The sequence below is a fragment of the Oryctolagus cuniculus genome, chromosome 19 (genome assembly GCF_964237555.1).
Source record: "Oryctolagus cuniculus chromosome 19, mOryCun1.1, whole genome shotgun sequence".
Taxonomy (NCBI): domain Eukaryota; kingdom Metazoa; phylum Chordata; class Mammalia; order Lagomorpha; family Leporidae; genus Oryctolagus; species Oryctolagus cuniculus.
Genome location: NC_091450.1, coordinates 27397777 through 27411458, shown reverse-complemented (window position 1 = coordinate 27411458; position 13682 = coordinate 27397777). Strand labels below are relative to the sequence as shown.

At 54.8% G+C, this 13682-nt stretch overlaps 2 protein-coding genes and 1 long non-coding RNA gene across 6 annotated transcripts in view; 2 read left to right on the top strand and 1 right to left on the bottom strand.

Moving 5' to 3' along the window:
- Positions 1-5503, top strand: part of ABAT (4-aminobutyrate aminotransferase) — a 100616-nt gene extending 95113 nt beyond the window's left edge. For all 4 annotated transcript variants that reach the window (XM_051847393.2, XM_070064693.1, XM_051847394.2 and 1 more), the window contains exons 15-16: positions 478-589; positions 2389-5503. In XM_051847393.2, coding sequence (XP_051703353.1) covers positions 478-589; positions 2389-2510 — 234 coding nt within the window. In that variant the 3' untranslated portion in view covers positions 2511-5503. The remainder of the gene's footprint in view (positions 1-477; positions 590-2388) is intronic.
- Positions 5504-7813: 2310 nt separating this feature from the next.
- Positions 7814-10355, top strand: LOC138847057 (uncharacterized). Its single transcript, XR_011384679.1, has 2 exons — positions 7814-7953; positions 10154-10355. It is a non-coding gene; the product is annotated as an uncharacterized lncRNA (long non-coding RNA).
- Positions 10356-11982: 1627 nt separating this feature from the next.
- The window catches only part of TMEM186 (transmembrane protein 186), a 2202-nt gene continuing 502 nt past the window's right edge, over positions 11983-13682 (bottom strand). Inside the window, exon 2 of the mRNA XM_008257692.4 lies at positions 11983-13450. Coding sequence (XP_008255914.1) covers positions 12812-13450 — 639 coding nt within the window. The 3' untranslated portion in view covers positions 11983-12811. The remainder of the gene's footprint in view (positions 13451-13682) is intronic.

The following is a 13682-nucleotide window of genomic DNA, read 5'->3' as shown; positions in this document are numbered from 1 at the left end:
TAAGACCTCATCTTGGTCTAACTCAGTACATCTGCAGAGACCCTATTCCAGATGTGGTCCAAGGCAGGGCCGCCTTCACCCAGTGCACCTCCCACCGTCACAGCCCCGAGGGAGGGCGAGGGTCTCTTCTCTGGGAACAGCCACATTGGTGGAGTCCTACCAGGTGCCTGCACTGGACGTGGCCCTGGACGCGGAAACCTTGTCCCGCCCGTTTCTCATCACAGCCCCCTTGGGCGGGGGCATTCACACCTTTACAGAGAGGACACAGAGGCGTGACTCACTGGAGTGACCCGCCCAAGAACGCACAGTGCGAAGGAGGCAGAGCTGCGTTCTCTACCCAGGCCTGGGTATCCAGGCTCAGAGCTCCCAGCCCCACGCTGGTCCCTCTGGCCTGGGCACGCTGCGTGAGTGTGGCCCCGGAGCCTGGCGGCACACAGGGGGCAGGCGTTGACGGCAGCTCTGTCTCCCCCTCTGCAGGCCAGGTACCCCCAGTTCATCAGCAGAGTGAGAGGACGAGGCACATTTTGCTCCTTCGACACTCCAGACGAGTCCACACGGAACAAACTCATCCTGGTTGCCAGAAACAAAGGTAAGCAGCCCAACATGGACGCGGAGCCCCACCAGCGGCCAGCGATGTCTGGTGTGGGCACAAGATATGGCCAGCTCCCGGGTGGCCCAGGGGGGAGCCCGTGGTCTGGGGGCCCCCAGCCATAGCCTGAGTGTTCTTTCTCCAAAGAAGGCAAAGTTCCAGGCGGGATTTCTTTATCCATGGATTCACCCTGCAGTTGTTCACTGAGAAGGGGGGTTGGGGCAGCCCTGGAGACAGGGTCCCTTCCTCAGCAAGTGGGCAGTCCAGCATTGCATAACAACCCACGACAACCAGAAGTCCCAGGAGGGAGGAGAGGGGGCCGGGGAGATGGTTGAGGCGGAGAAGTGAGGGGAGCGGTGTTGCACCCTCAGTCTGCACGGCTGAACAGGGACCAGCCTGGGGAGGGGCGTGTGCAGTGACCAGCGGCAGAGGGGAAGGAAGGTGTGGAGCGTGGGGAGGGACAGACTGGACAGGAGGAGCTGAGGGACCTGACGCCAGGACCACAGCACACTGGCCTGCAGGTCAACCTCAAGACTCCAGACTTTATCCTAAGAAGTGACGGCAAGCCGCTGGACGGTTCTAGGTCGGGGCTAGGGGGTGAGATGAGAGCACCTGCCAAGTGTCAGGTTCAGTGTCTTCTTCCTTGTGCCACCTTACAGAGACCCTGCCACACCCTGAAGGGCAGGGCTAATTAGCCTCCTTTTGTTTTTGTTTGTTTGTTTGTTTGTTTTTGACAGGCAGAGTGGACAGTGAGAGAGGGAGACAGAGAGAAAGGTCTTCCTTTGCCGTTGGTTCACCCTCCAATGGCCGCCGTGGCCAGCGCGCTGTGGCCTGCGCACCGCGCTAATCCGATGGCAGGAGCCAGGTGCTTCTCCTGGTCTCCCATGGGGTGCAGGGCCCAAGCACTTGGGCCATCCTCCACTGCACTCCAGGGCCACAGCAGAGAGCTGGCCTGGAAGAGGGGCAACCGGGACAGAATCCGGCGCCCCGACCGGGACTAGAACCTGGTGTGCCAACGCCGCAAGGCGGAGGATTAGCCTATTGAGCCGCGGCGCCAGCTTAGCCTCCTTTTTAAACAGTGTCCATGCTGCTAAACCACCCAGGTGCCCGGCTGTAAGTGGTGATGTCACCCTATGGACAAGCAGGCCCCTCCCTCCTCAGTGAGGGCTCAGCACCACACAGGTGCATACAGTTACCCCTGTGTTGTGTCCTTATGTACTGATTTTCATTGTGTTTGAAAACCAGAAAGAGATCTTCTGGCCCACTGCCCATAACAAGCAGGGCTGGGCCAGGCTAAAACCAGGAGCCAAGAACTCGGTATGTGTCTCCCTTACTGGTGGCAGAGACCCAGTTACTTGAGCCATGACCAGCTGCCTCCCACGGTGTGCTGACCAGAAGCTGGGTCAGAAGTTGAGGAGCTGGGACTCAAAGCAGGCACTCAGTGTGGGATGCAGGCACCCCAAGCAGCGACCTAACCCTTGTGTCCAATGCCCACCCCACTTCCTTGCTTTCCCTGCCACACCACGAGTTTCTGCAAGAGAGGACTTTATCTCAGGACTTCTCTGTGAGCAAGCCTAGGTCAGGGCAGCAGAGCCGGCATTCAGAGTCAGGAGGGAAGGAGGGGGGAAGGAAAGAAGGAACAGTGGATGGGGTGGATGGAGAGAGCGGGGAGGTGGATGAGGAACGCGTGCATGGGTGGGTGGGAGGAAGGGCAGGTGGCAGCCCCTGGGTAACACGTGGGCCTCGCCCTCCAGCCCTCCCTCCCAGTGTGGGACTCTGCCTTCTGCCTCCCCTTCCAGGTGTGGTGCTGGGGGGCTGCGGCGACAAATCCATCCGTTTCCGTCCCACGCTGGTCTTCAGGGATCACCACGCCCACCTGTTCCTCAATATATTCAGCGACATCTTAGCAGACTTCAAGTAAAGAAGCCATTTCCACCACACTTGGAGAAAGCCCCGATCTCAGCAGTTGTCAAATTGATTAGTTTGCCTAATTCATGTTTTCACTTAAAAGTACCAGAAGTGAGCAGATACGCGGAAGGGTCATTTGTGGGGAGAGGAGATTTTTGGCGGTTTGGGGTAGAAGGGTTGAGAGGAAGGGGTGTGGCTTGGTTTTCCTCCCTGCAGAGCTAATGGTTTGCATTGGGTTAAGCCCAGAAATTCTGCTTGAGCCCTAGATGTCGTCTTTGGTCCTGGCCATCGTTCTGCCCACCCTGACCAACCCCAGCAACTCTTTGGAAGTCAGTTGAGGGAATCACACCTGCTCCTGAGACTGGTGGCCAGGGCTCCTGTCTCAAGGATGCTGGCATCCCTCACGCTATGCAAGCGGTCTGCTCTCACGGCATCACCCAGCCCCAGAGCTCCAAGCTCCCCCATGCACGGTTCAGTGAGGTGTGGAAAAGATCACAGGAAGAAGGCAGTGATGGCGCGGGCAGGGGCTGCCCGAGGACTGGGCTAGGGAGTAGGGAGGGGCCCCTGGTCTCCCTACGAGGAGGATCCCTCTTCTCAGTGTACCTGCGACCCCTCTAAACTGTGAATTCTGCCCTTGATGGGGCTTTGCCCAGGGAAGATCTCTGGGCAGCGTCCCTGGGGTTCTTACTCAAAGTCCTCCATTCCCAAACTCTCCCCTGTTGGTCAGTGTCAGCCCGGCCCGTACGCGAGGAAGCTGCAGCCTGAGCATCCACACAATGGACACACTTGAGCCAAGGGGACAGAAGCACAAGCCCGTGGCCCAGCGATGAAAGCCCAGGGTCAGGGTCGGTGGTGGCAGGACCACTTCATCCCATCTCCCAGGGCCTACTGGGGCCTGATTTTGCACCCCTCCCCCCAGGAGGCTCTTTCTCTAGCTTTTGCTCATCCATCTTCCATCCCTTCTGAGCAGACCGTTGAACAGCTTGGCTGTGCCATCAGAGGGAGCCAAGCCTGGACTTAGGGGATTCCACGAATGGGAGGCACAGAGCTCCACAGGTGGAGAGGTAGCTTGTCGGTTGGTGGCTCGCCTGCATTGCTTCCTGTAGTCGGGGCTCTTCCTGACCTGATGGAGTGTGCCGACGACCAGGGAGATGGCGCCGGAATGCTCAGCCGGGCTGTGGCTGAGGCTGCGATGTCTCCACTGGAGATGACCCATTCTGGGAACGCAGTGGATGCCACTGCTCCCCAAGAAAGCGCTTGACAGGCCTACAGCTCTGCAGTGCGCGTGTGTGGACCGAGACGGTCTGGCTTGAGTTTTGTCAGAAAGGAAGCCACTCCGCCCCTTGGTGCCTTGCTTGACTCTTTGGAAGCCGGGCTTATCAAGGTTCCTGATGCAGCCCTTCGCTCTCTTAGTTAACTGCTCACCCAAAGATTTAGCTTCCATTCTTCCTCAGCCCCAGGCACCCACTGGTTTTGTGTCGAGGAACAAAAAGCACTGACATGGTAGACAGACGTGGGCAGACCCAGTTCACTTTGCATTCCTGATGTCAGTGCGACTTGGCCGTTTAGTGAGTTCTGCCCTGGTTGAGGTCATTTTCGCTGCCAACTCAGTGGAGGATGTATGCTTCCCTCTCTCTGCAAGGCTTCATGTGTCTGTGCGTTCTTTTCTACGTCAGTCATTCACTCATCAAACTTTCATGAAATACCTGCATCGGCCCTGACTCTGGGCTAAGCACCAGGGATACAAAATGAAATGAAACATAGTCCTTGCTTGCGAGGGAACAGACTCTTAAGCCAACAGTTAAAGCAGCGTGGCGAGTCCTGGGACAGGTGTGTGTAGGAATGCCAGGAAAGCACAGGGCAGACCTCGATCCGCCTAAGGCTCAGAGGAGAGTTCAAGGAGTCAGTGTCGTTTGAGCAGCATTGTGCAGAATTCGCCTAGGAGACAGAGCAAGGAAGGGTGTTGAGGACGGGAACAGCATGTGCAGAAGGCACAAGGTTCCTGGCCTCACACCTTCACCAGCGAGCCAGACTCACAGCCAATATCCCAAGGTTCAAGGCCTTATTTGACAAACAAGATGCAAACAGAATAGAAATTCATTTACTGGCTTCAGCGTGATGCTTTCTGCTGAGAACTTCAGTACGGGATGCAAACATACAGTATGGTTCTGGGAGTCTAAAGGGTTTTTCAGCCAGGGCACAATCAGAAACTTGGCTCTCCTCGGCTCCAGAATCTTGCTGTCTCCCCAGAGGGCCCTGGTGGAGAGAGGAATGAACTCGTTTTATCTGGAAAGCCATATCCAGATTTGTTATTCACTCCTCACCAAGGGAAGTTACTTCTCGTAAAGATTTCTAAGCCATTTCTCACTAAGTTGACTCAGGGCACGGTGAGTTCCTGAGACATCCTCTTTCGGGGCGCGGGGACCTAGCTGGAAGATTTTCAAGGAAAAGAATTCTCAGCAGAGCTTAAGCAATAGGGAAGAGGTTGGTGCAAACACGGGAGCCCCGTGGACAGGCTGCTGTCCAGGGCAGAGCCCACGCAGGTGTGCTTCTGTGGCCGAAGGTCTGGAGAGGGATCCATCACACATTTGTGCCATAGAGTGTAGTCAGTGTCTCTAGCGAGTCTTGTCACTTTTACAGAAAACAAGGTCCAGTGATAGCTAGTCTTAGTACATCCTCATTTTTATTATAAATGGGTGTTTTTTTATAATTCTTACTGAGGCTCAGTAACCATGCAAAATTGTGCACAACATTCATGTATCTCTAGATCTCTCTATATCCGTATCTATCAGCTCATGGTAGAAAACCGTAGCTAGGGAGCATTGCAGACTTACACATTCAAAGTGGTCTTGTTTACAGTTTTATGTTGACAGTGACAACAAATGATAATGAAATTAACATGTCACAATGTAACTGATGACCATATGCACAGTCCCTTGCATTAAACCTGTTTCCTGTGTTAATCAGTATTCTTAAATTAAAAAAAAAAAGATATTTATAATGGAAGCTTCAGAGTGAATGTGGACTTTTTGGGATGGGAAGTGGTTTGTTACATGACAAGTACTTACTACATAGCATACACCTGTTAGTGACACCTTGGGAGACACTCAACCTGCAGAAGTGTGCCTGGGGCTCAGGAAGCCCTGGAGGCCATGAAGTTCATACTTGTGACTGGGACAGACAAGGCAGGGACCTTACCCTCAGCTCACATTCTAGCAAGATAACGATCACAACTACCCAGGGTCAGCCACAGGACACAGGAAGACCCAGCTTTGCACAGCTGCTCCAAGGCCAGGCCCCTCATCACCGTGTTCTGTATCCGTCCTCCCTCCACCCCAGTGAGGCAGGGCCGGGCAGAAGCATGACTCAGCATTGCTGCTGTCTAGCTGAGTGACTACAAGCAAGTCACTTCACCTCTCAGCCTGCACCACAATACGAGGCCGGTGAAGGCGATGCTTGCTAACGTGTCCCGAGTGCCTCTCTGGACTGTACACTTTGGTAAGTGCTTTTCATTTCCTGGGTCATTTAGTTCTTCCAACAGCCCTGAGTGTGGTACCGTTGCTGTCTTCACAGATGACGAAGCCAAAGTGCAGAGAGAGGTTACGGAAGTGGCCTGAGGTCCCAGCTGGGAGGTGCAGGACTGGGATTCCAGCAGGGAGGAAGCCAGGGCCCTTGCCCCTAGGTCCTACTGCCTCTCTGGGGTTCTCCGACTCCCACAGTCGCTGGCAGGATTAAGTGAGATCACGTTCCCAGTTGCCTGGCACACGTAGCTGTTTCATGTATGGTAGCTCCTTTCAACACGGCCTCACACAAACACAGACTCCAACAAACATGCTGTCAGAGGTGAGTTCCCACTTGTAGATGTGAAGTCTACTCTCCAAGTGATTTTTTTTTTAAAGATTTATTCATTTAGCTGAAAAGCAGAGTTACAGAGAGAGAAAGAGAGGTCTTCCATCCACTGATTCAGTTTCCAGATGGCTCCAACAGCCAGAGGTGCGCAGATCTGAAGCTGCTACCATTTTTTTTTTTAAAGATTACACAGAGAGAGAAGGAGAGGCAGAGAAGCAGAGAGAGAGACAGAGAGAGGTCTTCCATCTGCTGGTTCACTCCCCAATTGGCCACAACGGCCAGAGCCGTGCCTATCCGAAGCCAGGAGCCAGGAGCTTCTTCCAGGTCACCCATGCCGGTGCAGGGGCCCAAGCACTTGAGCCATCTTCCACTGCTCTCCCAGGCCATAGCAAGAGAGCTGGATTGGAAGTGGAGCAGCCAGGATTCGAACTGGTGCCCATATGGGATGCTGGCACTGCAGGTGGTGGCTTTACCCGCTACGCCACAGCGCCAGCCCCTCAAGTAATCCTGAAAGATATTTCAGCTGTTAATCAGTAAAGCCAATGTTTTGTCCCGGGAGTTGGCACAAACATGGCCAGATGGTATCGACCCTGCCTGATTAATCAGGCAAGATTTTATCTTTGAATGTGGCAGGATCAAAACAAGGCCATAAAAGTTGACTGCCTGGGGCTTAGAGGGACCCTACTGCTTTCCGTTTACAAACTCGTGCATCCCAAGGACATAAAGCAGCGACAGAAGGAAAGCTCCGAGCCTAATTCCTGGGCAGTCTGCCCCAGCCTGTGCCCACTGGGTTCTGGGGAGTGCATTAAACATGGTTGTTTATTTACTGCTGGGCTGCGGGACGGGACAGACGCTCCGGCCCCACAACAAGGTAAGGCTCATGTCTGGGAAGAACAGCAACCTGGAGCCACGCGTTCCACGCACTACACGATCCGATCCGCACCCCAGGAGCTTCGCCACCGTTCAGAGCAGAGCTCAGCGGGGCTGGCACGGCGACCCTCTGAAAACTGGCAGACTACACACACGGCCCCCGTTCTCTGCATCTCATGATACACACATGGTATCTGCATGGTACATGATGCATGGTCACAGCACACAGGGGTGCGGTGGAGGCAGAGTGCAGGACAGCCACCTGACAGGGGCCGCACGTGGCTGCATCACGGGTGCTTTCAGCAACTGCGTGCTTCCCACTGCACTCTCGGTAGGAGAATTCTCAGCACGAGCGTCCGAGGCCCGGACGAACCTCTGCCTAGAGAGCTGGAGTGCGGGAGGAGGCAGGGATGCAACAGCAGACTTGCGTTTATGACAGCGTTTTCCTTCATAAAGCAAGCAACATGCCGGCTACAAAACCTTTACACAGTTTTGGGAGGGGTAGAGTCCGAAGTGGAAGACTTCCTCCCTCCCCCTCCCCCTCCCACAAGCCCCTCCCCGGGGGGGCCCTACAAAGCACAATTTTCTTTAAACACCAGATTTGCTTTTGTCGGTGAACACTGCCAAGGCCATCTCTGCCCCCGGCAGCACGTCCTCCTTTGTAAGGGCCAAGTGTACTCCACAGCATGGATCCACCAGCGTTTACTGGATTGTGCTGCCTACTGATGGAAATTCAGGTTAGCTTCAGCTTTTTATCTTTTTGCTATTAGAAATTTCAGTGACCATCCCTCACATGTACTCTTGGGTGTTTCTACTAGATTATTGCTGCAGGCAGAATATGTAAACTTTCCCTAAGATGCCCAAGTCCTACCGGACTGCCCGGGTTGAACAAAGCCAAGCATTGTTGTGTTGTGAATTTGTTTTGTTTTGTTTTGATCAGCTCCCAGCTACCACCTGCCCTAACCCATTTCCTGCTGTCTCCTGGCGATTTCAGCTTGTGGGTCGAGGGCTGGGAGAATGCGCGGGCTGTGTGTGCCCTCTGCTGGTGCTGCACACCCCTCAGCCAATTCCACACTGGAGAGCTGGTGTCCGCCTCCCAGGGAGAACCTGACTCATGGGCCTGCGCGGGGGGATTTTTTTTTTTTTTTTTTTTTTTTTTTTTTTTTGACAGGCAGAGTGGACAGTGAGAGAGAGAGAAAGACAGAGAGAAAGGTCTTCCTTTGCCATTGGTTCACCCTCCAATGGCCGCCGAGGACGGCGCGCTGCGGCCGGCGCACCGCGCTGATCCGATGGCAGGAGCCAGGTGCTTCTCCTGGTCTCCCATGGGGTGCAGGGCCCAAGCACTTGGGCCATCCTCCACTGCACTCCCGGGCCACAGCAGAGAGCTGGCCTGGAAGAGGGGCAACCAGGACAGAATCCGGCGCCCCGACCAGGACTAGAACCCGGTGTGCCGGCGCCGCAAGGCGGAGGATCAGCCTAGTGAGCCGCAGCACTGGCCCACAAGGGGGTTCTTAAGCAGCTCTCCTGGGACTGTACACATGGAGCCAGGGCTGACGACCTCACCTTTAGGCAAAACAAATTAGCCCAGGGACACAAAGCCCACACAAGCACGTGTCACTCTGGTGTCTCCTGTCCTGGCCATTTCTATCGGAAATGCCCAGCCTGCTTGCTTGTCCAAAGAGATTCTGGGGACCCATCCCAGACACAATGAGGGCACTTGCTCAGAACTAGCCCGATCCAGGATACCTGCATGACTTTTTGGTCTTAATGAAGTCAGGGTCAAGTCACTAATCCCTTTAGGGCTCATAGGAAGAGACTATGTCTGTGTGGGAAAGGGACTCACAGGAAGTCCCTGAAACAGTTGGGGAGGAGGTCAAAGAGAGAGAGAGAGAGAGGGAGTGGACAGCCACAAGCACTCTATCATTGTGTCTTCTATGTGATGGGACCTACAGTAAAGCTTCTTGAGCACAAATGGTAACACCCCCGTCACTGAAAGCAAGAACCGGAGGAGGGAAGGGGTCGCTGCTCTCCACAGATGTCTAGAGAGAAAGCCTTCCAGGCTGAGGGCGCAGCCACCGCAAAGCCCCGAGGCTGCTGTCTTTGACGGCACTGGCGCCAGCAAGGGGGTGCGGCCCAGGGAGGGGAGCCAAGGCTCAATGTGGTGAGGGGGCACAGTGGCAGCGGGCTATCACAAGGACATCAGCTCTTGTGGCAGACTGAGGTGCTTCCTCCACTGAAGGACACTGGTTGCTGTGGAAACAGACTCTGGTAGGCCAAGGACAGAAGCAGTGGACTGCAATAACCCAGAAGAGATGAGGGCAGCGAGGATGTGGACAACAGGGGAGGGTGGGAAGTGCTCAGGTCCGGGGCAGACTTGCAAAGCTGAGCCATCAGAGGATTGTAAGTCAGTGGGAGCCCGGCCACTTACGCTGAACAAAGAGTTGGCACTTTCGAATGGGTTTGAGGCCTGCAGGCCCCCCCCAGGCTCTGAGCCACACTCCCAGAATGAACACGTGCCAGGAGGAAGCTCCTGCACACACAGCCCCTGTCCAGCACAGTCACAGGGCACCAGCACCGACAGTGGGAGCCTAGTGTCTCCAAACGTCTGCAGGATTCAACCACACTCGGTCTCAGACCACCTTCTCCTGCCGGTAAGTTAACACCAGTGGCAGTGTAACAAACGAAGCAGAGCTGTCAGCTGGTGTCCTTTCAGTTACATCTTTAACTTAAAATGAATGAGACTTAAAAGGAGGCAGTGAGCGCTTGGCACGATGCCCGCACCCCATACCACAGTGCCTGGGTTCCAGTCGTGGCTCTTGGCTCTGCCTCCTTGGCTTAAATGCCAGTGGTGCACCTGACACTGTCCCAGACCATGAGATTCTCATTGCACATGTCACTGTCTATAATGGCATTTACTTCACGTCTGCTCTCTCCAAGGCACTTGACTGTAAGCTCCACAAAGGCTAACTTCTTTTCTACTGACCTCCGTGTTGTCTGCTCCAAGCGGCGTCTGGCACAAGGCAGACCCTCGAGAGGTTCGAACGGAATGAATGACTGGTTTGGAAGTTTGCAGGAACACGGAGTCTTGAACTATGTGCTTTATTTGCTTCTCAGAAAGGAATAAATTAACTACCAAAAATCTACCTGTCATGTTACCTTGATAATAACACACTCACTTTTCTCAAAATACCATCTTCAGTCCACACAGAGGAAAGATATTGCAATATGTATTTTTATATCTATCCTAATTCTTTATAACAATAGAAAGATAGAAATGGCCTAAATAGTAAAGGTTCAAGGGACCTGTACTTCCACTCAGTGGAATAGTCTGCTTTTCCTGAATGTTTTTAGTGTTTGTAACTGAGATGGTCTTGTGCTATAACATGATGTAAAACAGAAGACTTCGGGTATGGTAGAACAGCTGTTTTTGGCCGGCGCCACGGCTCACTAGGCTAATCCTCCACCTAGCGGTGCCGGCACACGGGGTTCTAGTCCCGGTTGGGGCACCGGATTCTGTCCTGGTTGCCCCTCTTCCAGGCCAGCTCTCTGCTGTGGCCAGGGAGTGCAGTGGAGGATGGCCCAGGTCCTTGGGCCCTGCACCCCATGGGAGACCAGGATAAGTACCCGGCTCCTGCCATCGGATCAGCGCTGTGCGCTGGCCACAGCACGCCAGCTGTGGCGGCCATTGGAGGGTGAACCAATGGCAAAAGGAAGACCTTTCTCTCTGTCTCTCTCTCTCTCACTATCCACTCTGCCTGTCAGAAAAAAAAAAAAAAAAAAAAAAAAGAACAACTGTTTTTAAAAACTCTGCACGCACAATGACTTACTACTTCACAGCCACTGGGACGGCAATAAGCAGAACAATGGGAAATAAGCAGTGCTGGAGAGAATGTAGAGAACTCGGAACCCCTGGGGCCGAAGGTGTGGCGCAGTGGCTTAAAGCCTCAGCCTGCAGCACCGGCATCCCATTGGGCGCTGGTTCCAGTGCTGGCTGCTCCACTTCTGATCTGGCTCCCTGCTAATGCCCCTGGGAAAGCAGCAGAGGACGGCCCAAGTCCTTGGGCCCCTCACCCGGAAGAAGCTCCTGACAGAGCTGGTCATTGTGGCCATTTGGAGTGTGAACCAGTGAGTGGGAGATCTTGTCTCTCCTTCTCTCTGTAACTCTGCCTCTCAAATAAATAATAAATCTTTAAAAAAGGGAAGGGGAGGGGGGAGGCAGGGAGGGGAGAGAACCTCTGGACATTGCAATGGGAATGTAACCCGGCATAGCCACTGTAAAAAGTCTGGCAGGTCCTCCAATGGTTAAACACAGAATTACCAGAGGACCTAGGAGTCCCACATCTTGGGATGCACCCAAAGGTGAAAATAATCCCAACGTCCCCCAGCACATGAACAGAGACAAACGTGGCAGTACACGGAACAATACCGTCCAGCTATAAGGAAGAATTACATGCCACTACACGCTACCCACACGTTGAAAACATCACACCAAGCCAACGAAGCCAGTCACGAAAGGGCACATACTGTGTGATTCCAGGCCATGCCATGTCCAGACAGGCAGATTCTAAGGCAGAAGGGGATTAGTGGCTGCCAACGGGAGAGCGAGTGCTGCTCTGTGGGTACAGAGGCCCTGGGATGGTGAAAAACTTCTGGGGGTGAACTGTGGGGGTGGTTACACCACACTGCAAATGTACTTACTGTCCCTGAACTGTACACTTAACATGGTTACAACGATACATTTGTGATGAGTACATGACAATGAAAACAGAGGTGATACGAAATTTATTGACTTATGCGTGGCAAAATCACGAAGACCTTTACCCTGCTACAAGCTACGTGGCCGACACACACACCGATCACGGGAGGCAACACGCAGAGGTAGAGCACTACACACACCCATCTGGCTCCATGACGCAGCGGGACGGCCTCGGCCTGTGGGTGCGGAACATCTCAGCTGGGGCGTCGCGCCTCACTCGGGGTGCAGTTACCATCCTGGGAGGGTGCAATGCCCCCGCCACGCTTCGTCCCACTCTTCTGCTAAGGGGTGCATGGAGAGGCAGAACACAGGGCTCCCGCGCGCTGCCTGAAAGCCCCGACCACCACCTCTGAGCAGACGCTTCCCAGTCGCCCAGGGCTACGGCCTTGCATGTTTACTGTGTGTTCTGACATCCAGCCCACGAGACAGAAAGAACTTTCCGTTTGACAGACGTGAGAAACCAAGGCTCACACAGACTCCGTCAGCTGCCCAGAACAGCGAGCTGACAGCACCCCAAACCCTGTGCTCCTCCCACATCTGTCTTCCAAATACCCGTGAACTGTCCGGGTGACCGTGGCATAGCTTCCTCCAAGAACTGGATCCGAACAGAACCTCCTGGCCATTATCTGCAAGAACAGCACGCGCAAGTGCAGGAAGAATCCGCACTCGGGCGCCTTCCCGTAAACCTGGGTCCGAATTTCTGTGTTCTTCCGAAAAGACAAACTCCCAGGGTTCTGACAGTCTCTAGGGGCCCGATTCCCTCCTTCGGCCTCGTCTACACCCTCAGCCTTCTTGGTTAGTGACCCAAGGGGCCCAGGGCTTCCCAGAGGCCCAGCTGATCACTTGAGCGAGTCCAGTCTCCCAAACACCTGTGTGAAGCGCTCTCTGTCCAGGACGCGCCCGTAGCGCAGAGGTAGGTAGAAGGTCTGCTTCCCGCTGTACTGCTGGATGCGCACAAACACCTCGTGGGGCCGGTCCCTCGTCTCCGTCAGGGGGACCACGTCCGCCACGGGGCAGTACGTGTCCTGTCGCCAGCCCCAGAAGGTGAGGTGAGCCACCCGCAGCACGGTGCCCGACTCGTTCACATACAGGATGCCTACGAGCCTGCGGAAGAAATGGCTCATCCAGCACAGCATGGCCAGGGCGAAGCCAGCTATGCCACCCACCAGGCACAGCGAGTCGAGCGGCATGAGGCCCTGGGAGTACCAGTAGAAGCCGGGCGGCAGAGCCACCAGCGTCAGGGCCGTCTGCGCCACCTTCAGCCGAGATATGTACCCAAACGCTCTGATGGCATCGAAACGGTAGACCATCTGGAACTTCTCGGTCTCTGTGCCCGGGGCTTTCTCCTCGGAACCGGGAGACCTGCTCCGCACCCACCTCTTGGGATCCTCTCGCCCACCGCAGGACCACAGCCCGCAGAGGGGCTTTCCCCAGGCGGCCGGCCCCCGCCACCTGGGCACAGCTCGGAGGAGGGCAGCCTGGAAGGGAGACAAGAGACCGTTTCCTCTCAGAACTCGGCTTCCACCTGCGTGAGTTCGTTAGGCTTTACCAACGGGCACTCAGAACACACTGAACGAGACAACGGTTTTTACGCCGTAAACGCAGCACCACTGTGCATCAGCACCGGCAGGGGCTTGGTTCCGGGATGCACGACAAGACACCCAAACCAGAGGGCTCACGTCTCTTATGCAAAATGGCACAGTGTTTGTG